The sequence below is a fragment of the Macaca thibetana genome, chromosome 6 (genome assembly GCF_024542745.1).
Source record: "Macaca thibetana thibetana isolate TM-01 chromosome 6, ASM2454274v1, whole genome shotgun sequence".
Lineage (NCBI taxonomy): Eukaryota > Metazoa > Chordata > Mammalia > Primates > Cercopithecidae > Macaca > Macaca thibetana.
The window spans coordinates 42,212,194-42,239,679 of NC_065583.1; the positions used below are offsets into that span (position 1 = coordinate 42,212,194).

The 27,486-nt window shown below is 49.8% G+C and overlaps 2 protein-coding genes and 2 pseudogenes across 4 annotated transcripts; 2 read left to right on the top strand and 2 right to left on the bottom strand.

The window, feature by feature from the left end:
* Positions 1-1,844: 1,844 nt before the first annotated feature.
* LOC126956103 (cancer-related nucleoside-triphosphatase-like) lies at positions 1,845-12,373 on the bottom strand (annotated as a pseudogene).
* Positions 12,374-12,485: 112 nt separating this feature from the next.
* On the top strand, positions 12,486-20,355 carry STING1 (stimulator of interferon response cGAMP interactor 1). Of its 2 annotated transcripts, XM_050795064.1 has the most exons (8): positions 12,486-12,725; positions 12,970-13,062; positions 13,568-13,794; positions 13,925-14,108; positions 14,372-14,480; positions 17,022-17,260; positions 18,024-18,210; positions 19,433-20,355. In XM_050795064.1, the coding sequence occupies exons 3-8, from the start codon at positions 13,568-13,570 to the stop codon at positions 19,624-19,626; spliced, it is 1,140 nt and encodes a 379-aa protein (XP_050651021.1). In that variant the 5' UTR covers positions 12,486-12,725; positions 12,970-13,062; the 3' UTR covers positions 19,627-20,355. The 2 variants fall into 2 exon arrangements, with proteins under 2 accessions (XP_050651021.1, XP_050651022.1); XM_050795065.1 differs by lacking the exons at positions 12,486-12,725; positions 12,970-13,062 and adding an exon at positions 13,069-13,198.
* A 1,811-nt stretch (positions 20,356-22,166) lies between these two features.
* Positions 22,167-24,922, bottom strand: SMIM33 (small integral membrane protein 33). Its single transcript, XM_050792973.1, has 3 exons — positions 24,835-24,922; positions 23,963-23,985; positions 22,167-23,340 (listed from the first exon to the last, which is right to left on the bottom strand). Exons 1-3 carry the CDS (start codon positions 24,920-24,922, stop codon positions 22,951-22,953), a joined length of 501 nt encoding a protein of 166 aa, XP_050648930.1. The 3' UTR covers positions 22,167-22,950.
* A 255-nt stretch (positions 24,923-25,177) lies between these two features.
* Positions 25,178-27,166, top strand: LOC126956105 (nucleotide triphosphate diphosphatase NUDT15-like; annotated as a pseudogene). Its single transcript, XR_007726245.1, has one exon. The product of XR_007726245.1 is annotated as a nucleotide triphosphate diphosphatase NUDT15-like (transcript).
* The last annotated feature ends 320 nt before the right edge of the window (positions 27,167-27,486 follow it).

Below are 27,486 nucleotides of genomic sequence, written 5' to 3' on the forward strand. Positions count from 1 at the left end.
TCGATCTCCTGACCTCATGATCCACCCGTCTCGGCCTCCCAAAGTGCTGGGATTACAGGCTTGAGCCACCGCGCCCAGCCGAGAGGGACAGCTACAATACTGGAGGCTGACTTCTGCTCTGGCATTGGGATATAGCTTCCCTTCTCCAGGAAGGGCCCAATATTTGAGGAACCAGCGTGAGCCATCAGGTGCTCAGGAGTTTGAATGATTTTTAGAGACCCAAATGTGGTGATGGTCTGGCGCAGAGCAGTTGTGTCAGCTTCAAAGAGCAGGACAGTTGAATCTTTAGGCTTAAGGGTCAAACTGCCCAGTCTCTTCAGTCATGCAGAGACTGAATTGGCTGGGTCTTTGTTTTGGGTACACTCCAGTTGATGAGTAAGACAATTGAACTGGCCCAATAAGCAGTAGAGCTGCTGAGCCTGCTGTTGAAGTGTCTCCTTTTTTTTTTTTTTTTTTTTTTGAGACGGAGTCTCGCTCTGTCGCCCAGGCTGGAGTGCAGTGGCCGGATCTCAGCTCACTGCAAGCTCCGCCTCCCGGGTTCACGCCATTCTCCTGCCTCAGCCTCCCGAGTAGCTGGGACTACAGGTGCCCGCCACTGCGCCCGGCTAGTTTTTTGTATTTTTTTAGTAGAGACGGGGTTTCACCGTGTTAGCCAGGATGGTCTCGATCTCCTGACCTCGTGATCCACCCGTCTCGGCCTCCCAAAGTGCTGGGATTACAGGCTTGAGCCACCGCGCCCGGCCAGTGAAGTGTCTCCTTTTTAAGCTAATAGATGAGGTCCACCTGTTCATATAGCCACACCTCACGACTTCTAAGACATTCCAGGCAACAGCTTATGCAACTGTGAATCCGAGCTTTGACAGCTCACAAGTTATCTTTAATTTGCTGTTCAGCCTGGAGAACTCCAATAGCAAGCTCCAAGTCCCTCCATGCATCACTACACCTCCAAACGGGTTCTTGATTACTGGAGCTGCCACTCTGGTCTTAGAAGGTATTCATTCTGCTCACTGCTCCAGGTCCGGGTGCCTCTCCAGATGATCCGAGGGGACCTTGGGTAGTCTGAGACACAGACCACACAAACCTAGGGCCCAAAGCAATTTTTTGTATTTTCAGTAGGGATGGGGTTTTGCCACATTGGCCGGGCTAGTCTCGAACTCCTGGCTTCAAGTGATCTGCTGGCCTTGGCCTCCCAAAGTGCTGGGATTACAGGCATGAGCCACTGCTCCCGGACTACATTTTTTTTTGTTTGTTTGTAACCATTAGATTCATTTTTATATTTATTAAGCAATAAGGAAACAAACAGTAAGAGTTGGGGGAGATAACCTAAAATGGTTTTCTTTAGGAATAATTTTTTTAAAAAATCAAATAACTGTTATTATTTTAAGTTGCATGAGACTGAAGCTGCACCTGGAGAGGAATTTCATTTTCATGACCTGCAAAATTGATTAGGCAATGAGCTATTTTCCCCCCATCCCTGTGAACACATTTATAAACTTCAGTGGGGGCAAATTCCATCCAATACTTTGAAAACCATTTCTCATCTCATAATTTACCCAAATCATGTGCACGACTGCAAGAGGAAATAAACAGAAATCTTTAAGCATACATAAGCCACAATGTATTATTAATCCTGTACAGACAATCCAGCATTAAGACTAATTTGATCTTTTAAACATTTTATGGAAAACATTTGACATTTTCACTAGAAAAGCCCACAAGCTTTCATAACCCCAAAGGCATACAGCCTCAACAGGCAGGACTCCATCGGGGTCTTCTTGAACTGGGCACTCCTTCACGGGTAGAAAAGCAGTGAAGACATGTGCGTCTTTCTTCACTTCCTGTCTTCACTTCCTGCTTCTCTGCACACACATCACAATATCTGGCAGAAGGTGGTTTTTGTCTTCCTTAGAGACATTAAACACCTTCACGTCATTTCTGTTTCTGATTTCTTCTACAAGGGCCAGTGGCTTTCCTTTAGGGACTAGGATTGTGCCAGCGATTATAGTCCCTGGGGTAGATAGCATCTCACAAACAGCTGGCATGAAAGTCTGACTAAACAGTTTCATTTTCCTGCTCTCATCAATGACGTACACTCTTTGCCCTGGGCCACTGCTGGAATCTGCATTCCTCAAGACGGGAAAGCCAACTGCTCAAAATAAGTCAGGTTAACCACATAATGCCCAACTTAGCATCCACATTTTCCAGATGGAGGCTCTAACCCAACTCTGAATAAAGGCCCGTGGATGCCGGACAACATGATGACATCAAATCCTATTCTTCTCCTTCCCTGTCTGACTTCCTTTCTATAAAATGCACTGGGGTCGTGGTCAGGGTTGCAGTTGGGTTGGGGTTGCAATTCAGGTCAGGTCCGGGTTAGGGTCCTGATTCAGGCCCTGCTCACCCTGTACCATAGGCCCCCAGCAATTTATTTCATTTATTTATTTATTTATTCATGTATGTATGTTTGTATTTATTTATTTTGAGATGGAGTCTCACTCTGTCACCCAGGCTGGAGTGCAGTGGCATGACCTCGGCTCACTGCAACTTCCACCTCCCAGATTCAAGCGATTCTCCTGCCTCAGCCTCCTGGGTGGTTGGGATTACAGGCATGCATCACCACACCTGGCTAATTTTTAGTAGAGATAGGGTTTCGCCATGTTGGCCAGCCTGGTCTTGAACTCCTGACCTCAGGTGATCTGCCCACCTTGGCCTCCGAAAGTGCTGGGATTACAGGCTTGAACCACTGCACCCAGCCCCCAGTTTGTTTTTGTTTATTTGTTTGTTTGTTTGTTTTTCTGAAATAGAGTCTTGCTCTGTCACCAGGTTGGAGTGCAGTGGCACCATCTCGGCTCACTGCAACCTCTGCCTCCTGGGTTCAAGCAATTCTTCTGCCTCAGTCTCTCAAGTAGCTGGGATTACAGGCACCCACCACCATGCCCAGCTAATTTTTGTATTTTTAGTAGAGACGGGGTTTCACCATGTTGGCCAGGATGGTCTCGATCTCCTGACTTCGTGATCCACCTGCGTTAGCCTCCCAAAGTTCTGGGATTATAGGCGAGAACCACCGAGCCTGGCCCAAAATTTTTTTAAATAAAAAAATAAGATATCACTTTATATACACTAGATGGCTAGAATTTAAAAGACAGAGAATAGCAAATATTCACTAGCATACAGAGAAACTGGAACCCTCACACATAACTAGTGGGAAAGCAAAATGGTGCAACCACTTGGAAAGCAGTCTGGCAGTTCTTCAAAAGTTCATTTATCTAGAGTTACCACAGGACCAAGCATCCCCTCTCCCAGGTACATACCCAAAAGAAATGAAAATGTATGTCCACACAAACACCTGGGCATCAATGATCATTGCAGCATTATTTATAATAGTCAAAAAGTGGAAATAACTCAAATGTCCTTAACTAATTAATGGTCAATAAAAGTGGTATATCAATGGAATATTATACACAATGGAATGTTTTTGGCAATAAAAAGGATAAAAAGAAATGAAGTACGATACATGCTACAACATAGGTAAACCTGTAAAACATGATGCTAAGGGCAGGGCGTAGTGGCTCAGGTCTGTAATCCCAGCACTTTGGGAGATCAAGAAGGGCGGATCACCTGAGGTCAGGAGTTCGAGATGAGCCTGGCCAACATTGTGAAACTCTGTCTCCACTAAAAATACAAAAAATTAGCTGGGCATGGTGACTCGTACCTGTAATCCCAGCTACTCAGGAGGCTGAGGGAGGAGAATCGCTCCAACCCAGGAGGTGGAGGTTGCAGTGAGCTGAGATTGCACCACTGCACTCCAGCCTGGGTGACGGAGCGAGACTCCATCTCAAAAACACACACATGAAAAACAGCCAAAAAACCGGAGATGCTAAGAAGTCGGACACAATCACATATTGCATGATTCCATTTATGTTGTGTCCAGTATAGGCAAATCTATAGATACAGAAAGCAGATTAGTGGTTGTCTGGGGATGAGGTAGGGGTATTGGTGGTTGGGGGTTGATGGCTATATTAGTCCATTCTCACACTACTATGAAGAAATACCCAAGACTGGGTAATTTGTAAAGGAAAGAGGTTTAACTGACTCACAGTTCTGCATGGCTTGGGTGGCCTCAGGAAACTTACAATCATGGCAGAAGGCAAAGGAGAAGCAGGCACCTTTTTCACAGGGCAGCAGTATGGAATGAGTGTAAGCAGGGAAAATGCCAGATGCTTATAAAGCCATCAGATCTCATGAAACTCACTCATTATCATAAGAACAGCATAGTGGAAACCACCCAATCTTCCAATTACCTACACCTGGTCCCACCCTTGACATGTAGGGATTATGGGGATTACAATTCAAGATGAGATTTTGGGTGGGGATACAGTCAAACAATATCAATGGCTAAAGGTACAGGTTTCTTTTGGGCATGACAAAAATGTTTTAAAATTAACTGTGGTGATGGTTGCACAACTATGTGAATATACTTAAAACCATTGAATTGAATAGCATGCTTTAAGTTGGTGAGCTATATAATATATGACATATCTCAATAAAGCTATTATCAAAACGAATAAATAAGTCTGGGCGCAGTGGCTCACGCCTGTAATCCCAGCACTTTGGGAGGCTGAGGGGCGTGGATCACCTGAGGTGGGGAGTTCAAGACCAGCCTGACCGACATGGAGAAACCCCATCTCTACTAAAAATACAAAATTAGCCGGGCATGGTGGTGCATGCCTGTAATCCCAGTTACTAGGGAGGCTGAGGCAGGAGAATTGCTTGAACTTGGGAGGCGGAGGTTGCAGTGAGCAGAGATCACACCATTGCACTCCAGCCTAGGCAACAAGAGCAAAACTCCATCTCAAAAATAAATAAATAAATAAATAAATAAATAAATGGTAGATCTCTGCACCCGGCTAGATACCTCCTTCCAACAAAATGTGGGTTCATTGTTCACCTCCTGAAGATGCACCAGCTCAGCCAGCCAGCTGTGCTTCCCTGCCTCCAATCATGCCATCATCTGGCCCCTCTTTCCTTGTCATGTCTACTAGGATAGCACCCTGTTTAGGGAAGACCATGACACAATAGTTAATTCCATGATGGGACAATAGAATTATAACAGAAGGGCAGTTGGAGTCAGACCCAGAAGCCACCCCTGGATTAGACATCAAATCTCTGTGTCTGCTGGAGAGGTGATTTGAGCCCAAGGTAGAAACCAAGGTGAGAGGGGCTGGCAACTCCAAGAGTTTGATTGTCAGTGGTGATAATGATGGTGATGGTGCTGGTGGTGGGTGATAAGAGTTAGCAATTACTGGCAGGATGCAGTGGCTCACACCTGTAATCCCAGCACTTTTCGAGGCTGAGGTGTGTGGATTGCTTGAGCTTAGGAGTTCTAAGCCAGCCTGGACAACATGGTGAAACCCCATCTCTACAAAAAAAAAAAAAAACAAAAAAACCCACAAAAATTAGCTAGGTGTCGTGGTACAAATCTATAGTCCCTGCTACTTGGGAGGCTGAGGTGGGAGGATCGCCTGAGTCTGGGAGGTTAAAGCTGCAATGAGCTGTGATTGTCATTGCACTCCAGCCTGGGAGACAGACCCTGTCTCAAAAACAAACAAACAAGCAAACAAAAACAAAAACAAAAAATGACTGGGCAAGGTGGCTCATACCTGTAATCCCAGCACTTTGGGAGGCCGAGATGGGTGTATCACTTGAGGTCAGGAGTTTGAGACCAGCCTGGCCAACATGGTGAAACCTCGTCTCTACTAAAAACACAAAACTTAGCCAGGTGAGGTGGCATGTGTCTGCAGTCCTAGCTACTCAGGAGGCTGAGGCAGGAGAATCATTTGATTCCGGGATGCGGAGGTTGCAGTGAGCTGAGATTGTACCACTACACTCCAGCCTGGGCAACAAAGTGAGACTCCATCTCAAAAAAAAACCAAAAAACAAAAAACCTTAACAATTACTGAGCATTTACAAGTCAGGTCTGCACATGCATTTATGCATTTTTTCTTTCCATTCTCAAAATAATTCTGTCAGATAAAAGATGTTGCTATCCCCATTTTAGGTATAAGGAAATTTGGGTTTAAAGAGGTTGCATATCCGGGCCAAGGTCACACAGCCAGGAGAAGCAGAGACCAGATTGGAAACCAGGTCTACTGTGATCAACTGATATTAAAATCCCCCCAATGTCCCTGTTCTGGCAGGATTAAGGGGCACTGAGGTTGTGTGGGCAAAAGAGTGGCTCCGTAGAGGCCAGAGGCCTCCCTACCCCATTCACACTCTGTCCAAGGCCCAGGGTCCCCTGAATGAAAGCATGGGGGCTTATTTCTCACCAGAAGCACTGATGATGAGTTTCAGGGAAGACTTGTGAGAGCTGTAACTCAGCTGGAAATAGAAATGAGAGCCAGCACTTCCAAGGTGTCTGGAGGGAAGAAGCAACTACCAGAGGAAGAAGCAGGCGTGGAGAGGCGTGTGGGAACTCAGCACCACCGGCCTGAGAGCTGCAGCCAATGAGCCAGGCAGCCTGGAACTTGGGCCTAACTTCCCTCCGTGGCCCTCAGCTTCCTCTTCGGAGGACCAGATGGTCAGTCTGGAAGAGCTGTGATGTCCCTGCCTGTCAATACAGCTGATGTGTGTCTGACTGCTGAGAACAATCCCATGCATGCAGCTGTTGTGACGCTTCCTAGGTACTGAGGTCCTGGCCACAGGCCACAATGGTCCCACCCACCCTCCAGTCCCATTCTTATACCACTGACTCTGTTATGAATCAAGTTGTGTCTCCAAAAAGATAATGCTGAAATCCTAACCTGTGGTAGTTGTGAATGTGACCTTACTTGGAACTTGGAAATAGGGCTTTTGCAGATGCAACTGAGTAAGGAGAGGGCATTAGGGTGGGTCCTAATCCAACGAGTGGTGCTTTTTTTTTTTTTTTTTGGAGATGAAGTCTCATTCTGTCCCCCAGGCTGGAGTGTAGTGGTGCAATCTCAGCTCACTGCAATCTCCACCTTCTGGGCTCAAGTGATTCTCCTGCCTCAGCCTCCTGAGAAGCTGGGATTACAGGCGTTAGCCACCATGCCCAGGTAATTTTTTTTTTTTTTTTGAGATGGAGTTTTGCTGTTGTTGCTCAAGCTAGAGTTGCTCAAGCTGGTGTGATTGCAGTTCGCTGCAACCTCCGCCTCCTGGGTTCAAGTGATTTTCCTACCTCAGCCTCCCAAGAAGCTGGGATTACAGGCGCCTGCCACCATACCCAGTTAATTTTTTGTATTTTTAGCAGAGATGGGGTTTCACCATGTCGGCCAGGCTGGTCTCGAACTCCTGACCTCAGGTGATCCATTTACCTCTGCCTCCCAAAGTGCCAGGATTACAGGCATGAGCCACTGTGCCTGGCCTTTTTTTTTTCCTTTTTTTTCTTTCTTTCTTTTTTTTTTTTTTAGAGATGGAGTCTCCCTATGTTGCCCAGGCAATCCTCCTGCCTCAGCCTCCCAAAGCACTAGGATTACAGGCATGGGCCACTGTACCTTGCCTGGTGTCTTCATAAGAAGAAAGGACATGTGAAGACAGAGACACACAGAAGGGAGAATGTCATGTGACGAAGTAGGCAGAGATTGGGTCCAGGCACACCTGGGAATACCAGAAGGTAGAAGTGGCAAGGAGAGATCCTTCTCTAGAACAGGGGTCCCCAGTCCCTGGGCCTTGGACCAATACTGGTCTGTGGCCTGTTAGGAACCGGGCTGCAGTGGGTGAGTGAGCATTACAGCCTGAGTTCTGCCTCCTGTCAGATCAGTGGTGGCATTAGATTCTCATAGGACCACAAACTATTGTGAATTGCACATGCAAATTGCACATGCGAGGGATCTAGGTTGCGTGCTCCTTAGGAAAATCTAACTAATGTTCGGATGTGAGGTGGAACAGTTTCATCCTGAAATCATCCCCCTACCCATCCATGGAAAAATTGTCTTCCAAGAAACCGGTCCCTGGTGCCAAAAAGATTAGGGACTGCTACTCTAGAGATTTCAGAGGAAGTGTGGCCCTACCAACACCTTAATTTTGGACTTCTAGCCTCTGGAACTATGAGAGAATAAACATCTGTTGTTTTTAGCCACGAAATTTGTGATACTTTGTTATGGCAGTTCTTGGAAACTAACATAAGCATGTTGAAGGCAACATGCTTACATGCCCCAGCCACACCAGCCATTGCTCTGTTCCTCCACCGGCCTGGCTCCTTCCTACTCCAGGGCCTTTGTGTGTGCTGCTCCCTTCAGAATGTTGCAGACCCACCCACCCCCCATCACTCCCATCCTCCTCCCAAACTCAGCGTAAATGGCCGCCTTCAGGGAAATTTGACCCTGGGTATTCCAACTTCTGCACACAGCAGTAGGCTGAGTGCATTCCTCGTAGCCCTGCCACATCTGTAGTTAACTACTTACTCATACAGTTGTGTTCTGCCCATTCCCCTGTCCAACTGTAGATGCCATGACAATGAGTACTGACCTGGCACGTGCACCAGCAGTCCTATCCCATGCAGAGCACAGTACACACAGGGATAAACTGCATGGATAAAGGGTGTGCAGAAATCCTGGCCTGGCATTGGAAGGCTCAGGTGGCAGGGGGCCTCTGCTCCCTTCGCAGACTGCACTCCCTCCCCTACCTTATAGGACCTTTCTCTCCAATCAGGCCAGGCTAGGCTGGCCTCCTGGCTTCCCTGGCCCCCATCATTCCCACTCTTTTTGGCCAAGCCACAGCTTACTTTGTCTGCATGACCTGGCCTCAATGCCTTCTGAGCCTGCAAGGCCTGCATTAGAGCAGATTCAGATTCAGGGAAATGAGCCCAGAGTAGCAGGTAGGGGAGGGAGAGGGGACAGAAGGAAGTGGAAGGAGGTGGTTTTTTTTTTTTTTTGGTAGAGACAGGGTCTCCCTATGTTGCCCATGCTGGCCTCGGACTCCTGGGCTCAAGTGATCCTCCCACCTCAGCCTCCCAAAGTGCTGGGATTACAGGCGTGATCCATAACGCCTGACCGGAAGGAGGTCTTAAGACTGAGACAATGTTGGAATTCTCTCTCTCTCTCTCTTTCTCTCTGTCTCTCTCTCTCTTTTGAGACTAGGTTTTGCTCTGTTGCCCAGGCTGGAGTGCAGTGGTGTGATCATAGCTCACTGCAGCCTTTAACTCCTTGGGCTCAAGCGATCCTATTGCCTTGAGCTCCCAAAGCACTGGGATTACAGGCGTGAGCCACCGTGCCCAGCTGGATTTTCTTTCTTTACGGCATATTTTAAACATTAAACAGGCCAGGCGCAGTGGCTCATGCCTGTAATCCCAGCACTTTGGGAGGCCAAGGCAGGAGGATCACGAGGTCAGGAGATCAAGACCATCCTGGCCAACATGGTGAAAGCCCGTCTCTACTGAAAATACAAAAATTAGCTGGGCATGGTGGCACATGCCTGTAATCCCAGCTACTCTGGAGGCTGAGGCAGGAGAATTGCTTGAACCAGGGAGTCAGAGGTTGCAGTGAGCCAGGTTCGCGCCACTGCACTCCAACCTGGCGACAGAGACAGACTCTGTCTCAAAAATAAATAAATAAATAAACAAACAAACATTAAACAAATGATACATGTTCAATGTAAGGAAAAGAAATCTTAGAAAACACAATGAGCAAAAAAGGGCAATAGAATAAAAATCACCCATATTCCAACTGCACAGAGGAACCTTTGTTAGCACTTTGTCATATATTCTCCTGGGTCTTTTTTTTTTTTTTCCTGAGGCAGAGTCTCGCTCTGTCACCCCGGCTGGAGTGCAGTGGCACAATCTTGGCTCACTGCAACCTCCGCTTCTCGGGTTCAAGTGATTCTCCTGACTCAGCCTCCCAAAGATGGCCTCGATCTCCTGACCTCATGATCTGCCTGCCTCGGCCTCCCAAAGTGCTGGGATTACAGGCGTGAGCCACTCCCTGGCCTTCTCCTAGGTCTTTATGTGAGCCTATTGTAGGTTAGAGAAAGTGTCCTGCACTCTTAGGACATGATTTTGAAAAACCAGACTTTCCAGGAAGCCTCATTGCTCCTCTGAGGCCAGGGCATCTATGAATGTGTGTCTTCCCGTGCCTAGTCATGATGTGGGGAAGGGTCCAGGGCAAGGACCCTCTGACCTGTATAGGAATGAACTATTGCTGCTCTGCAGGTGCCATTCTAGCCTCATTCTCCAGGCCTGCCCCGTTTTTGAAGCAGCTTACTGTAGCCAGAGACAATTCCCACCCCAAGGGAACTAAAAGCTTGCATCAAGGCCAAGGAAAAATTCCCCCTCTGCCCTGTGAAGGCTTGCTGAAAATCACTGACAAGAGGCAGGTTAACGGGAGGAAAAATATACAAATTTATTTGATCAGAGTTTTATGTGTCACAGAGGCCTTCAGAATGAAGACCTAAAGACAGAGGGCAAATTGTCTATTTTTATGTTTAGGTTCATCAAAGTATGGACACCCTTGTTGAAATATAATTGGACAGAAAGGGTATGTGCTAATGCTAATAGAATGAGTGGGGAAACCCAGCCACACCCGTCTGTCTAGATTCTTCTTGGCCTCTCTGAGCATGTGTTCCTTCTTTCTGAGTGTGGGGCAGGCCCCTCTCTGGAATGGGGGTTTTATAATTTATGCTCAAACAATGTAGTTCAGACTTTCCCTTCCCTTCCCTTCCTTCCTTTCTCTTGCTCTCTTTTTCTTTCTTTCTTCTTCTTCTTTTTTTTTTTTGAGATGGAGTTTCGCTCTTGTTGCCCAGGCTGGAATGCAGTGGCACGATCTCGGCTCACTGCAACCTCTGCTCCCGGGTTCAAGTGATTCTCCTGCCTCAGCCTCCCAAGTAGCTGGGATTACAGGCGTGCACCATCACGCCCAGCTAATTTTTTGTATTTTTAGTAGAGATGGGGTTTCTCCATGTTGGTCAGGCTGGTCTCGAACTGCTGACCTCAGGTGATCCGCCTGCCTTGGCCTCCCAAATTGCTGGGATTATAAGAGTGAGCCACTGCACCCGGACTTTATTTATTTTTTTTTTTTAAGATGGAGTTTTGCTCTTGTTGCCCAGGCTGGAGTGCAGTGGCACGATCTCGGCTCACCGCAAGCTCCGCCTCCCAGGTTCAAGCGATTCTCTTGCCTCAGCCTCCGGAGTAACTGGAATTATAGGTGCCCACCACCATGCCCAGCGAATTTTTTGTATTTTTAGTAGAGATGGGGGTTTCACTATGTTGGCCAGGCTGGTCTCGAACTCCTGACCTCAAGTGATCCATTTGCTTCGGCCTCCCAAAGTGCTGGGATTACAAGGGTGAGCCATTGCCCCTGGCCTTTTTTTTTTTTTTTTTTTTTGAGATAGGGTCTTACTCTGTCACTCAGGCTGGAGTGCAGTGGCGCCATCACAGCTCACTGCTACCTCCAGGGGTCAAGTGATGCTCCCACCTCAGCCTCCCAAGTAGCTGGGACTATAGGCGTGTGCCACCACGCCTGGCTAATTTTTTTTTTTTTTTTTTTTTTTAGAGATGGGATCTCCCTATGTTGCTTAGGCTGGCCTCAAACTTCTGGGCTCAAGTGATCCTCCTGCCTTGGCCTCCACTCACCTGGAGTGGATGTGGCGCAGCTCCTCGGCCAGGCTGCAGACCCCATTTAACAGCTGTCCCAGTTGCAGGGAGGCTAGGTGGAGCACCAGGCACTGAAGAATGTGCTCTGGTGGCTCTTCTAGCCACCAGTGCTGGGATTACTGGCATGAAATCAAGGCCAGAGCAAGTTGGGCTTTGGAGCAAGCCACCAGGCTTCAAGTCCCCACTCTCAATTACTTAGGTCAGTTATTTCACCTCCCTGAGCCTTGGATTATCCATCTATAAAATGGGGCTAGAATTATACCTACCTGACAGGGTGGCTGGTGAAATGATATACAAGTGAAGTGATATATGCAACACTTGGCATAATGTCTGGAACAAGGTAAACACATTATTATTATTACTATTATTATTATTAATTATTATTATTAGGTTGATGCATGGGATTTTATAACCTACACTCAAACAATGTAGGTTAGATCATTTTTCTTTTCTCTTCTTTTGAGATAGTTTCACTCTTGTTGCCTAAGCTGGAGTGCAATGGCCTAATCTCCGCTCACTGCAACTTCTGCCTCTCAGGTTCCAGTGATTCTCCTGCCTCAGCCTCCCAAGTAGCTGAGATTACAAGCGCCCACCACCACGCCCAGCTAATTTTTGCTTTTAGTAGAGATGGGGTTTCACCATGTTGGTCAGGCTAGTCTCGAACTCCTGACCTCAAGTGATCCACACATCTCAGCCTCCCAAAGAGCTGGAATTACAGGCATGAGTCACTGTGCCAGGCCCGCAATTACTTTTGCACTTACCTAATATCATCCCCACAACCAGAACCAGCAGGCTCTCTTGGAGAAGTCACAGGCGTGGCCGTTTCCTGCAAAGAGCCAAACCCCCATTCCTCTGTGCCCCTCCTCTCCCACACCAAGCGCTTTATAAAAAAAGCTCTTGTTACCGGAAATAACTGCTCATTTTTCCACTCCTCCCTCCTAGGTCACACTTTTGAGAAAAAGAATCTGCATTCTGGGAACCAGAAGAAAAATATGAGACGGGAAGCATCGTGTGATGTGTGTGCTGCCTTTGGCTGAGCGTGTGGAGTCCTGCTCAGTGTTGGGCACAGTGTGTTTGATCGTGGTGGCTTGAGGGGAACCTGGTGTTCAGAGCTGTGACTGTGGTGAGTGTTTCTAAACATGCTTGGTTTGGGGGTAGCATAGGGCAATGGAACGGAGTCTTTCTCAAACCTCACCCCTGACCCCAGGACTCAGGTCCAGCTCATCAGGGCTTTGAGGGAAGGGTCCTACCTCTCCCCAGGAAGAGGAAATACCCTCCTTCCCAGCACCACTAAAGCTGTGGTTTGGAGAGACGCCAGGGCTAGAGTGTTGTGGAGAAATCAATCGTTGTTAACGTCTCATTTTCAGGCTGCACTCAGAGAAGCTGCCCTTGGCTGCTGGTAGCGCCGGGCCTTCTCTCCTCGTCATCATCCAGAGCAGCCTGTGTCTGGGAGGCAGACGGTAGGCTCAAGATCAGCCTGGCAGAATGCCAAGCCTAGGGCCCCTGGCACCCAGAGGCGAGGGGGTGCCTGCTGGTTGCCCTATCCCCACTCCCTGAGCTCTGTTTTCCACTTTATTGACTAAGGTCCTCCCTGGGGTGAGTTCCGGGGACAGGGGAACCCAGGTCCCCAAGGGTTCTTGGTTGGGTAGGGCTGCACAGGACAGCTTCAAGTCTGGGTCTGGGGTAGTTGCTGCCTTCTTTCTTCACCACACCTGTGGTCTCCCTGGGGCTTGGTGGGGCATGTGTGTGTAGGACCTGCTCTGTTTTCAGCAAACATCGCAGAGACAGGAGCTTTGGGGTGACTAAGTCCCAGCCTGTCTCCTAGAGGTGTCTCTAAGAGCAGCCTTTGGGAGTGGCTGGGCACCAGGGAAAGGGGAACTGGGAGGAAATGCCCAGCCAGAGCCTCAGTCCCAGAAGGGCAGGCGGGCAAGGGGAGAATGATCATGCATTTCTTGGTGCCCACAGATGACCCGCTCCAGTCTGCATCCATCCATCCCGTGTCCCAGGGGTCACGGGGCCCAGAAGGCAGCCTTGGTTCTGCTGACTGCCTGCCTGGGGACCCTTTGGGGGCTAGGAGAGTCACCAGAGCACATTCTCCGGTGCCTGGTGCTCCACCTAGCCTCCCTGCAGCTGGGACAGCTGTTAAATGGGGTCTGCAGCCTGGCCGAGGAGCTGCGCCACATCCACTCCAGGTGACTCACTGCAGTACCCATGGTGACAGGGTTTCCAACATGTGTCACGCCCTTGATGCCTAGCCCTGCCCCTCCTTGAACCTCTCTGGCTGAGCTGGGCTGGGGGCTGGGGCCTGGCTGTCACCCATAGGTACCGGGACAGCTACTGGAGGACTGTGCGGGCCTGCCTGGGCTGCCCGTTCCAACATGGGACCCTGTTGCTGCTGTCCGGCTATTTCTACTATTCCCTTCCAAATGCGGTCGGCCTGCCCTTCACTTGGATGCTTGCCCTCCTGGGCCTTTCGCAGGCACTGAACATCCTCTTGGGCCTCAAGGTATGACACAGGGGGAGGTAGAAGCTCTGGCCAAGTGGAGGCTGTGGCTGGTGTGACCTGCCCTGAGCTGAATACTGGAAGTGGAACTGGTTTAAAGGTTGGAGTCCATGGAGTAGAACGTATAATGTCCTGGAACAGTGGGTTTGACAATGGCAAAGGAGGGATCAAGTCAGGAGCAGGTTGGGAAGCCTTGGAGGAGGAGGAGGAGGAGTTCACTGGGTGTCCTTGATGGAGGCCCCCCATCCCCATCCCGCTGTCCACAGGGCCTGACCCCAGCTGAGATCTCTGCAGTCTGTGAAAAAGGGAATTTCAACGTGGCCCATGGGCTGGCATGGTCATATTACATTGGATATCTGCGGCTGATCCTGCCAGGTGGGCCATCCTCTCTGCCCCCATTTCTAGATCTAACAAAATAGACACTAAGACACACAGCCTCTTGTGTTTCTTAACACACAGAACTCACTATACTTTTCAAAGCGTTTTCATGTCTACGAAATCCTTTAATCCCAAGGCATGAAGGATGTCACTATGATGCCTGGTTTGCAGAAAGGAATATGGGGCTTAGAGCCATTAAGTGACTTACCCAAGGTCACTCGTGAATTCTTTTTTTTTTTTGAGAAGGAATCTCGCTCGGTCACTCAGCCTAGAGTGCAGTGGTACCATCTCGGCTCACTGCAACCTCCTCCTCCCAGGTTCAAGTGATTCTCCTGGCTCAGGCTCCCGAGTAGCTGGGATTACAGGCACCTGCCACCAAGCCTGGCTAATTTTTGTATTTTTAGTAGATAGTAGAGACAGGGTTTCACCGTATTGGCCAGGCTGGTCTCGAACTCCTGACCTCAAGTGATCTGCCTGCCTCAGCCTCCCAAAGTGTAGGATTACAGGCATGAGCCACCACGCCCAGCCGTAAATTATTTCAATAAATATTTACTGCATGTTGTGTGCTCTCATGTACATTTTCTTTTATTTTATTTTTTTTGAGACGGAGTCTCGCTCTGTCACCTAGGCTGGAGTGCAGTGGCTCGATCTCAGCTCACTGCAAGCTCCGCCTCCCGGGTTTACACCATTCTCCTGCCTCAGCCTCCCGAGTAGCTGGGACTACAGGCGCCCACCACCTCACCCGGCTACTTTTTTTGTATTTTTTAGTAGAGACGGGGTTTCACCGTGTTAGCCAGGATGGTCTCAATCTCCTGACCTCGTGATCTGCCCGTCTTGGCCTCCCAAAGTGCTGGGATCACAGGCTTGAGCCACCGCGCCCGGCCTCATGTGCATTTTCTAATTCACACCCTGTGAGGAAGGAATAATCATTCCTGTTTTGTTTATTTATTTTTTAAAATAAGAGGGTTTTGCTGTGTTACCCAGCCTGGTCTCAACTCCTGGGCTCAAGCAATCCTCTTGCCTTGGCCTGCCAAAGTGAGGAGGTAACAAGCAGGAGTCACCATGCCCATCACTATTTTAGATTTTTTTTTTTTTTGAGACGAAGTCTCACTGTGTTGCCCAGGCTGAAGTGCAGTGGCACAATCTTGGCTCACTGCAACCTGTGCCTCCTGGGTTCAAGTCTTTCTCCTGCCTCAGCCTCCTACGTAGCTGGAATTACAGGTGCCCACCACCACGCCTGGCTAATTTTTTTGTATTTTTAGTAGAGATGGGGTTTCACCATGTTGCCCAGGCTGATCTTGAATTCCTGACCTCAAGTAAACCACCCACGTCGGCTTCCCAGAGTGCTGAGATTACAGACATGAGCCACCGCACCGGCCTTAGATTTTTTTTTTTTTTTTTAGATGGAGTTTCACTCTTTCGCCCAGACGGGAATGAAGTGGCACAATCTGGGCTCACTGCAACTTCTGCTTCCCAGGTTCCAGTGATTCTCCTGCCTCAGCCTCCCAAGTAGCTGGGATTTTAGGGGCCCACCACCATGCCCACCTAATTTTTGTATTTTCAGTACAGACGGGTTTCACCATGTTGGGTAGGCTAGTCTCAAACTCCTGACCTCAGGTGATCCACCCGCCTTGGCCTCCCAAAGTGCTAGAATTATAGGCGTGAGCCGCTGTGCCCAGCGGTTTTTTTTTTTTTTAAGTGCAGTTCTGAGAGATCAAGTGATTTATCCGACATCACATAGCTTAGAGAGAGGAGGAGAAAGGATTTGAACCCAGGTTTGTCCAGAGCCTGGACCCTAGACCACTTCACTGTGGAGCCTCTTTTTTTTTTTTTTGAGATGAAGTCTCTTTCTGTTGCCCAGAGTGGAGTACAGTGGTGACAAGATCTTGGCTCACTGCAACCTCTGCCTCCCAGTTGCAAGTGATTCTCCTGCCTCAGCCTCCTGAATAGCTAAGATCACAGGCACGTGCCACCGTGCCTGGCTAATTTTTGTATTTTTAGTAGAGACATGGTTTCACCATGTTGCCCAGGCTGGTGTCGAACTCCTGACCTCAAATGATCCACCTGCCTCAGCCTCCCAAAGTGCTGGGATTACAGGTGTGAGCCACTGTGCCTGGCCTAAGCCTGTGTGTTTTATTCCTCTGACTTGCAGGCTAAAGCTGCAGCTCTTCCATATCTCATTGCTATCTCCTAGGGCTTCTGCTAGGAGACTGATCTGGGTACAGGAGAATGCTGGAAATGTCACTTCCCAGGGCTGTGCCTGCCTCTCAGCCCTGAAAGCCATGGTGGAAAGGGGCGGGGCTGACATAGACATCTGAGGAAAGAAGTGAGGGAGGGCAAAGGGCAGTGCAGTAAGAGAAGGGGTGGGGAGGGCTTTTGGAGGCGCTGCCCCTCCTGGCCTCCTGTATAATGAGGGTGCACTGGACTCTCCATTCTCTGGCACCTACATACTGCAGGGGCCAATGACCTGGGTCTCACTCCTGAATTAGGTGGGAGATAGGGTTAGCAGGAATGACTTCTTGGGCTTCCCTGCCTCAGGACTCCAGGCCCGGATTCAAACTTACAATCAGCATTACAACAACCTGCTACGGGGTGCAGTGAGCCAGCGGCTGTATATCCTCCTCCCGTTGGACTGTGGGGTGCCTGATAACCTGAGTATGGCTGATCCCAACATTCGCTTCCTGGATAAACTGCCCCAGCAGACCGCTGACCGTGCTGGCATCAAAGATAGGGTTTACAGCAACAGCATCTATGAGCTTCTGGAGAACGGGCAGCGGGTGAGTGTGCAGGGGAGTGGGGGTCTCTGGGCAGAGGTCAGGACCCCAGAACCCTGGGCCCTAGCCAAGCGCTGATGAAAATTCACTGCCCTTCTCTGAGCTGTAGTGTCCCTAGCTGGTCCCAGGTCTGGGCAGGATTCAGCACTAAATGATAATGATAAGTAACATTTATTGAGCACTTACTACATGCTGGATGCTATTCTGGGTGTGTCATCTGATCACCTCATTGAAATCTCACCACCACCCTATGGGGTAGGGACTGTTAGCATCCCCACTTTACAGAGGAGGACACTGAGGCTCAGAGACACCATTGGAAAGTAGACGATTTCAACTTGACTATACCATGCTCTTGACCATAAAGCTGCCCCAGACGAAGCCTGTGAGAACATCTGAAGGATTTCATGTGGGTGCAGGGGAACCCAGATCAGAGTTGAACCCCAGAGCCCAGCCCCAGACCTGATTCCTAGCTGGAGCAGTTGACAGCCTTGCTCTGCAGGTCTTGCCCTAGGATCTTAGGAGAAGGATCTGTGAAGGGTAAATTTAGCCCGGCCCTGTCCCTGATTTCAGAGTTGGGTATCAGAGGCAAAGGCAGGCCAGACAGCATAGACCCCATTAGGGTGGCCACCTCCCAGGACTCTATCGTTACAGGCTGAGGGAGTGGGGCCTCAGCCTGTGGTACTGGGGGCCACAGCCTAGACTGGATCCTCCATTCTCCATCCGCCTGGTCCCTGGCTTAGTCTGGTCTTCCTCTTACCTCCTCTAGGCAGGCACCTGTGTCCTGGAGTACGCCACCCCCTTGCAGACTTTGTTTGCCATGTCACAATATGGTCAAGCTGGATTTAGCCGGGAGGATCGGCTTGAGCAGGCCAAACTCTTCTGCCGGACACTGGAGGACATCCTGGCAGATAACCCTGAGTCTCAGAACAACTGCCGCCTCATTGTCTACTCGGGTGAGGAGTTGATAGGGTGAGAGGTTGATAGGCTGGAGGGCAAGAGGAGTCAGGGGTCCCAGGGTCTCCCAAAGAGTCAGAAGGGGCTACAGCAGCACCATGCCCTGGGCCTGCCCTTCCTTCCCTGGGAGAAGCCCCCCTCTTCCCAGCACACCAGATTGCTTTTTTAGGTCTTTGTAGTCCCTCAGTGGAGCCTGAAGAGATGGGTTCTAGGGGCCCCTCACTTCATCTAGGATTCCAGAGGAAACAGAAGAGTCCCAGGCCAGTATGTACTGGGCACAGGAGATTGGGGCTGCAGCCTTGGCTCCACTACTCCCTCACTGTATGACCTCGGGCATGTTTCTGCTCCTCTCTGAACATCAGCTTCAGCTTCAGAAGTGAGAGGGTGGGGCCGGGCGCAGTGGCTCACGCCTGTAATCCCAGCACTTTGGGAGGCCGAGGCGGGCGGATCACGAGATCAGGAGATCGAGACCATCCTGGCTAACCCGGTGAAACCCCGTCTCTACCAAAAACACAAAAAATTAGCCGGGTGTTGTGGCGGGTGCCTGTAGTCCCAGTTACTCGGCAGGAGAATGGAGTGAACCCGGGAGGCGGAGGTTGCAGTGAGTTGAGATCGCACCACTGCACTCCAGCCTGGGCGACAGATATAGGCTCTGTCTCAAAAAAAAAAAAAAAAAAAAAAAAAAAAAAAAAAAAAAAAAAAAAGAAGTGAAAGGGTGGAATTTCATTCTCTCTGAAATCACTTCTCTCTTTTTTTTTTTTTTTTTTTTTGAGACGGAGTCTCGCTCTGCTGTCTAGGCTGGAGTGAAGTGGCTCGATCTCGGGTCACGGCAACCTCCACCTCCCAGGTTGAAGCGATTCTCCTCCCTCAGCCTCCCAAGTAGCTGGGACTACAGGTGCCCATCACCACGCTTGGCTAATTTTTGTATTTTTAGTAGAGACGGGATTTCACCATATTGGCCAGGCTGGTCTCGAACTCCTGACCTCGTGATCCACCTGCCTCAGCTTCCCAAAGTGCTGGGATTACAGGCATGAGCTGCTGCGCCCGGCCTGAAACCACTTCTAGCCTAGGATTGCATGAAACTCTAGTCCCAGTGGCTGGGGGGTGGGTAGGAAGAGGGGGTAGGGAGGGTTAGATGATCTTCCCAGCAAGTCCTCTAGGTGTGTTCGAGTGGGAATGTGTAAGATCCTCTCTCCACTCTCCCCCATTTCCCTGTTCCAGAACCTGCAGATGACAGCAGCTTCTCGCTGTCCCAAGAGGTTCTCCAGCACCTGCGGCAGGAGGAAAAGGAAGAGGTTACTGTGGGCAGCTTGAAGAACTCAGCGGTGCCCAGTACCTCCACAATGTCCCAAGAGCCTGAGCTCCTCATCAGTGGAATGGAAAAGCCCCTCCCTCTCCGCACGGATTTCTCCTGAGACCCAGGGTCACCCTGCCAGAGCCTCCAGTGGTCTCCAAGCCTCTGGACTGGGGGCTTTCTTCAGTGGCTGCATGTCCAGCAGAGCTATTTCCTTCCACAGGGGGCCTTGCAGGGAAGGGTCCAGGACTTGACATCTTAAGATGAGTCCTGTCCCCTTGGGCCAGTCGTTTCCCCTCTCTGAGCCTCGGTGTCTTCAACCTGTGAAATGGGATCATAATCACTGCCTTACCTCCCTCACAGTTGTTGTGAGGACTGAGTGTATGGAAGTTTTTTGTAAACTCTGGATGCTAGGTACTTAGGGAATGTGCCAGGTGTCTTTCATGGGGCCTTCCAGACCCACTCCCCAGCCTTCTGCCCTTCCTCTGCCTGGGGACGCCGAACTCTCTCGATGGTATCGACAGGCTCCCTTGCCCTTTGGCTCCTGGTCATGTTCCATTATTGGGGAGCCCCAGCAGGAGAATGGAGGAGAGGAGGAGACTGAGTTTGGGGTAATGAATCCCCCGGCTCCTGCCCTGCAGCATCAAGGTTGCTATGGACTCTCCTGCCGGGCAACTCTTGAGTAATCATGACTATCTCTAGGATTCTGGCATCACTTCCTTCCCTGGCCCCTTAAGCCTAGCTGTGTATCCACCCCACTCCGCCCCTGCCACCCCACTAGAGTACTCCCTCTCACTTGCGGTTTCCTTATACTCCACCCTTTTCCCTTTTTAAAGCACACCTCAGATTACCCAATGTGAGTGAGTTGTCTTTTTCCTGCTGGACTCTAACTGATATAACAGATGGGAATTACTGTCCCTGATGTCCAAACCTGCCTGCACATGCATGCCTCCCTGCACCCCTCCTTATCCTAGTACAGGGCAGCAGGGTGCTGGGTGTCATTTTCCATCTGGACAGAGCCTACTAGTCAGGCTGAGGGCACCTGTTCTTTCAGTGCCTTTCTCTTCAGTGAGAGGCTTGGGGAGCAGGGACCACAGGCTGGCCTGAGCCAGCACACAGATGATGCCACGAGGGTACACAGCTGTGTCCTGGGCAAGGGGCCACTCAAAGGAGCAGGTGACACTAACGATAGGTGCCAGATGAGAGAGCCTGCAGAGGGACAAGGGGAAAGAGTTTGTGTGATGAGATGGGACAGTCCCTGGAGGGCCTTGGACAGCACAGCCAACTGCCGTGCCGTACCTTCCGCCATCACGGTTACAACTGAGTCACCGATTCCACGCTGTGGTGGCGCAGTTACCCCCATCTGGGAGGGCAGGCAGCCTATCTCTGTTAGTTTCATTTGTCTCAGCAGGCTGGGCTCGTTCCCTCCCTCCCACTTTTTTTTTTTTTTCTTTTTTGAGATGGAGTTTCACTGTTGTCACTCAGGTTGGAGTGCAATGGCATGATCTTGGCTCACTACAACCTCTGCCTCCAGGGTTCAGGTGATTCTCCTGCCTCAGCCTCCCTAGTAGCTGGGTTTACAGACATGCACCACCATGCCCAGCTAATTTTGTATTTTTAGTAGAGACGGGGTTTCGCCAGGCTAGTCCTGAACTCCTGACCTTGGGTGATCCTCCCACTTTGGCCTCCCAAAGTGTTAGGATTACAGGCGTGAGCCACCGTGCCTGGCCTTTTTTTTTTTTTTTTTTGGTCACAAATGCTCAATATACATTTCTGAGTACAGCATCACTGCGGAGAAATGCTCCACACAGACACACATGGGTCAGAAGGAACTGGCTGCCCCTAAGGACGGCAGAGCCAAGGGAGTCAAGAGGGAACAGTCCCCACTCTTCCTAAGTATCCCAGCCACCCTGTCCCCAAGGCCTGAAGATCCTCCATCATCACACCAGTGGCTTGTATACTAGAAACCAGCCCAGAATCAAAGGCCTTTCCAATCCATCCAGTCCCTATCATGGGGCTTAGGCTGTGGAGTCTGATGGCCCCAGGTTCAAATCCTGACTCTACCACTTAGTACCTGTGTCTACCTAAGTATCTTGATAACCCTCGGTTTGCCCAAGTGTAAAATGGGGATAGCAGTGGCCCCTCCCCTGGAGGTTGCTGTGAGGAGTGAATGGTATCATATCTGTAGGTCCACAGAGAAGCCTGGTGTCCAGCACATAGCTGACCCACAACATGGGGCAGCTATTAACACTTTAGCTGCCGCTCCCAGATCCCAAAGGAGGCAAGCCTGCCCTCTGCAAACTCTGCAATCCCCACCTCTGTTCCTTTTTATCTCCTGTTATTTCCCAGCCTCCCTGGCTGTGCTGGGGTCTTGCTGATGCCGCCAGGGGACTTCTTGTCCCCAGGAGTTCCCCAGGGTACAGCACCAGAAGTCCCGCCATGAATGTTTGTCTGCATGTTCTTAACTGCAGACGAGTGAGATTCAGAGGTGCTGGGGAAGGCAGTGCCACCAGCAGGCACTGAGTCACCAGAAGGCCCAGTTTTGTCTTTCTGGCTCCTGGATGCATCATCCTGACCCCCCTGCTGACTAGACCCAGGCCCTCCCACTGCTGGGAGTGGTCCCCACCCCGTTCCTTCCTTCCCAAAACAAGTTCCATGGAGCTCCTTTTCCTTTCCTGTTTTCTCATCAGCTGGAAAGATCTGGGAAATGTCCTATGGTACATTCTAGGCTTATTCCAACAGGCCCAGGCACACAGAAAGTGGGAGGCCATGAGAGCCTCCCAAATCCCCCCTATCCCTTCTGGGGAGGCAAGACAGAGTCAGTGGGGGCCTCTGAAAGCCAATGTTTGAACTACAAATTGTGCTTGGGCTTACAAGGACTTTGGAGCTTGTCAACAAGGTCTGGGCCCTAACAGCCGAAGGACTGCCCCTGACTGATCAAGGAGAACAGACGTTCGTCACTTCCTTGAGCCCAGTGAGTCTCAGGGAAGGCAGACACCAGCTTCTCCGCCTGGGCTCTCCCTGGCTGGCCTTTGTAGGATGAGGGCCGCTCCACGGGGCCTCTGACATTCCTGCTTGGGGGAGGTGGTGGAATCTCCTGAGTTGGATTCACATTACAAGGGAAGGAGATTAGAGGTGCAATGAAGGGGCAGAGACTCAGAAAAGGAGATTCAGGGGTCTGGTGGTCCCTGAAGAGGAGGGAGGGACTTTGTGAGGTGACCTTGGGAAGGCCACCAGCGCATGTTTCTGGGCAGGGCCCTCAAGCTTTGATTTCTCCTGCCCACCACAGGGCTTTCTCTATAAATGTTCTGAGAGAGCAGCTCCAGCTGAGTCCAGTGTGCCCTTCTGACGCTCTGATGCCCAGGCTCCAATTTGCTTTTGCCCTAGTTCTCTGCCTGGTTTCTTGTTCTGAGCTAGGTCAGGTTAACTTTCCAAAGTCTCCCTCCTACAGATAAGTGACTTCATCGATGCTGGGCCTGGGTCCATCTGGTGCAGAGCAGGAGCCAGGGACAAGAGGGCCCCGCAGTGCTTCTTCAGGACTGTCTTGGGGGCCCAGTGCCCGCCAGTGGATGAGGTAGATGCCACCATCTGGCTTTGGGATCAGTGGCTCTGTAGGGAGAGTGGCATGGCCCTGGTGCAGCCTTGGCCCAAAATGGACTGCCACTATGATGCAGACTGCTAGCAGAACAAAGACAGCAACGATGATGGTGACCATGGGCAGCCCGTCACCTCGAGGTTGTTCCCAGATGCCACCAAGCACCTCCGGAAGCTGCCTCTGGGACTCCTGCCCTGATGAACTGTTCACAGCTGGAGAAGGCCAGGAGTAGTGGCCAGCCTGGGAGGAGAGTGGCAGAGAAAGAGGGTGACATGGATGTATACATACAGAAAAAGACTAAAATAGAAAGAGACAAACACCCAAAGGAACCTGAGGCAGGAGAATGAGGGCGGGAGGGACCAAAGACAAAGACAGAAAGACAAAAAGTCAGAGTAAAGACCTGGGGAGAGGTAGAGAATAAAGAGATAAACCACATGGCAGCAGAGACAATAAAAGAAAAGTCAGAAAAGGCAGAGTGGGATACAGAGAGGGAGAAAGAAAGATGAAAGGGGAAAGAAAAAGGCACATAAAAACAGACAGAAATAAAGATAGAGACAGAGACAGAGAAAAAAGAAACAGACACAGGGAGACAAAGACATTCAGACAGGGACAAAGAGAGTGCTGGTTTCATCCCAGTTCAGCGTATACAGTTTGGGCCCCCAAGTTTCCTCCCACTGTCCCCTCTTCCCAGGTCTCCAGCAAAATTCTTAAATAGATCCTGTGCCCTGGGTCAGGAGTCTTGGCACACTATGGGCTGCTGTCCCCACATCCTAGGCAGTGGGAAGAGAGCACCTGCTTCTTCAAGTCCTGGGGAAAGGGGGTCCTTGTCCAGCATCTTAGGCTCCCCTTACTCCCCACTCACACGGAAGACAGACAGGCGGTGCCCTGGTGGTGGGAGAGGTAGAGGTAGAGGTAGAGGGGACATGAACTTAGAAGGCAGGGGGATGCCTCATCCCATAGCTGTGCCCCCGCCACCCTGCCAAGGCCTCAGCATCAGGTTCTGGGGTCTTGGAGGAGAGGAGGTACCCAGTGTGGACTCCTGGCTCTGCCCACTATGGATTGAGGAAACCCTGTGCCAGTCTTCCTCTGTCAAAGTCCCAGTGTTCTTCTACCAAAAGCTGGGGGTCATGATCCATACCCCTGTCTGACTCCACCCTGCTGGATATCAGATGGGGGTGGTGGCACTGTAGTGAAGGTAGCAAACTGCAAAACTGTAAACCCTAGAGCTGAGGTCCTCACAGGCCCAATAAACTTTTACTCCCCAGCTTCCCCTTCCCAGATGGGCCATCCTGGAACAGATCTTAGCCGGTGGAGCCCCTCCCTCTAGCCCTGCACCCTCAGCGTGGCCCTCCCCATGGGAAGGCCAGGAAAGGCTGCCCAGGACAAGCCCATGTCCTTTAGCCCCTCAGTCCCCCTGTCCACACTATCCCATCTCCCACATGCATCCCTTTTCCTGTGGAAAGGCACCCCCCTCTCCCTACCTTGCAACTATCTCTGGGTCCCAGGCCACAGAGCTCCCAGGGCAGGGGGTGGGGAAGAAGCTCTAGATGTGCAGAGGAAAAGGAGAAGCTGAGGCTGGTGACAGACAGGGGGCCCCTGCAGGAAGTCAGCTTAGCCTGGCAGGAGGGGGCGAGCAGAGTCTACCTGGTGCATTGTCCGGGCTGGCACAGGGCTCCCTTGGGACTGGCAGCCAGCCGGGTAAAGGAGGGCTGGCCGCCCTAGCTCAGCCCCTACCCGGAGCTGCCACGTCTGCGGGGACCATGGGCACACACCCTGTGCACACACTCTCACCGCTCTCCTGTGCTTGCACTTCCGGGAACATCTGGGCTACCCTGGGCTCTGCCCTTAACTCTGATAGTACCTTAATCTTCCTCCTTGGCGCCTCCTTTCATGCCCCCTGCCAGCTTCGGGAGCCTGGATGTGCCTGCCCACCCACCCTCCACCAGATCCCAGAAGCCTGGCCAGAGCCCCGACCCAACCTGCCCCCCACCAAGTCATGCTGGCTCCTCGCCTTAACCGATTTCCTGGAGTTACTGTCCTTTGATCTTTTCTTTCTAAATGCAATATTTCAAACACAATGGAAATTGCAGATACATTCTCTCCTAATGAATACATAGTAAGGGCGGTAAGCGCGTCACTTCCTGCCGCTGCCAGGCGCGTCCTTCCGCGCGCTGTGACTGACAGTGCAGAGCCGCGGGGGCGGCGGCCCAGAGTTGGAATCGTGGTGACCAGCTGCAAGCATCCGCGTTGTGTCCTCCTGGGGAAGAGGAAACCCCCTTTTCGCTCGGTTGGAGCCGGCAGTTTCCAACTCCCTGGAGGTCATTTGGAGTTCGGTGAGACCTGGGAAGAATGTGCTCAAAGAGAAACCTGGGAAGAAGCAGCTCTTCACCTGAAAAATGTTCGCTTTGCCTCAGTTGTGAATTATTTTCACTGAGAAGGAGAATTACCATTATGTTATTATATTAATGAAAGGAGAAGTGGATGTGACTCATGATTCAGAACCAAAGAATGTAGAACCTGAACAAAATGAAAGTTGGGAGTGAGTTCCTTGAGAAGAATTTCCTCCTCTGGACCAGCTTATCTGGGGACTGCGTTGTTTAAAATAACAAGACTATGATCCATTTAAAGAAGATCTGAACCATCTCGTGGGATACAAAGGAAATCATCTCTAGGTGGCCAAGAAGATTTCTTGATTTTCTTTAAAAACACAAGAATAAGGTCTGGTTAGGGAATGAAAAATGTCTACATTTCAGAACAACTCCATTTTATCTAAAAAAGTTCTTACGATCGCCAATTTATTTGCAGTCTCTTAATGTATCCACCACCCTTTCAGCCAGTACTTGAGAAAATTTTTCTGAAATATGTCATTGAATTGTATTTCAGGCACAGAATATATGATAAATACTGATATTATGGGTAATCTGCTTTCCATATTTACCTGTGATATTTACTGTATAGTTTGTCATTACTAGCTTGCATGGAGTAGGATGCAGTCGAATTTGCCTTAGTGTTTCTGTTCAAATAGAGACCTGAATTCAAATATTGTAGTTTAGGTTCAAACACAGTATGCCTGTTGCAAAATTTACCAAATTTGTTGATTACCTCTTTTATTAAAGAAATGTTGGGGAGAGGGTAATAAATACATTGTGACAATCTTTGCAACTTACAGGGAATAGGACAGGTCATTAGGGTGTATTTCCCAGGTTTCCAATTGAGAACCTAAACCAAGAGAAGTGAGACAAACTGCCTAATGTCTGTATCCTCCTATTAACAGGCTGTGTGCTGTTGAGTTTCTCACTTACTCTCTCTGAGGTCCAGGGTCCTTATATGTAAAATGAAGAGATTTGTCTAGAGCAGTGGTTCTCAAAGTGTGGTCGGGGGGGCCTCGAGAGCCTTTTAAGGGTATTCTAGGTCAAAGCTGTTTTTATAACACTTAGCCATCATTTCATCATTTATAGTTTTTCCTTTTTTTTATTTGAGGAGTCTTGCTCTGTTGCAGTGGCACGATCTCAGCTCATTGCAGCCTCCGCCTCCTGGGTTCAAGCAATTCTCCTGCCTCAGCTTCCTGAGTAGCTGGGATTACAGGCACCCACTACCACACCTGGCTAATTTTTGTATTTTTGGTGGAGACGGGGTTTCACCATGTTGGCCAGGCTGGTCTGGAACTCTGGAGCTCAAGTGATCTGCCCACCTCAGCCAAAATGCTTACAGGTGTGAGCCACCACGCCCGGCCATCATTTATCTTTTTCACTCATTTTTTCATGAGTGTGCAGAGGAGTTTTTGAGAGGCTATCTGGTATGATATTGTAATAGGCTGAATGCAAAAGCAGATATGAGAATCCATCTTTTGTCTGTCATCAGACATTGAAGAGATTTGGAGAAATGTAAAGCAGCAGTACTCTTCTCACTAATGATTTTTGTTGTTGTTGGTTAGAAAAATGGTTGTTTTTAGTGGGTTTTAATATGTGAAAAAAATAAAAATAACTATTTGTCAAAAATGTTATTTACGTGTTTATACATAATGGGTTTTTGTTACTTGTAAATGATTAATAAAAATTTTAAGAAATTAAAAAAAATACATAGTAAGTCTCTAAATCTCCAAGGCTCAACCACCAGCTCTGTCTTCTATCAACAGTTTGTCACATTTATTTTTAAAATATAAATATTACAATGAAAACAGAAGCCCTCGTTTCCTGACCTCTCCCCTCCTTCTCATCACAGGGATAAACCTCTTATAGAATTTGATGTTTATTGGTCGGGTGTGGTCGCCCATGCCTGTAATCCCAACACTTTGGGAGGCCAAGGCAGGAGGATCACTTGAGGCTAAGAGTTCAAGACCAGTCTTGGCAACATAGTAAGACCTTATCTCTACGAGAAATTTAAAAA

Coding starts and splice junctions, on each gene's coding strand:
- STING1 (XM_050795064.1), top strand. CDS start 13,568: ATGACCCGCTCCAGTCTGCATCCATCCATCCCGTGTCCCAGGGGTCAC. Junction 13,795..13,924: donor CTGCGCCACATCCACTCCAG/GTGACTCACTGC, acceptor TGTCACCCATAG/GTACCGGGACAGCTACTGGA. Junction 18,211..19,432: donor CCGCCTCATTGTCTACTCGG/GTGAGGAGTTGA, acceptor TCCCTGTTCCAG/AACCTGCAGATGACAGCAGC.
- SMIM33 (XM_050792973.1), bottom strand. CDS start 24,922: ATGTTCCCGGAAGTGCAAGCACAGGAGAGCGGTGAGAGTGTGTGCACA. Junction 23,986..24,834: donor CGCAGACGTGGCAGCTCCGG/GTAGGGGCTGAG, acceptor TCCCACCACCAG/GGCACCGCCTGTCTGTCTTC. Junction 23,341..23,962: donor ACCGCCTGTCTGTCTTCCGT/GTGAGTGGGGAG, acceptor CTCTCCTCCCAG/GCTGGCCACTACTCCTGGCC.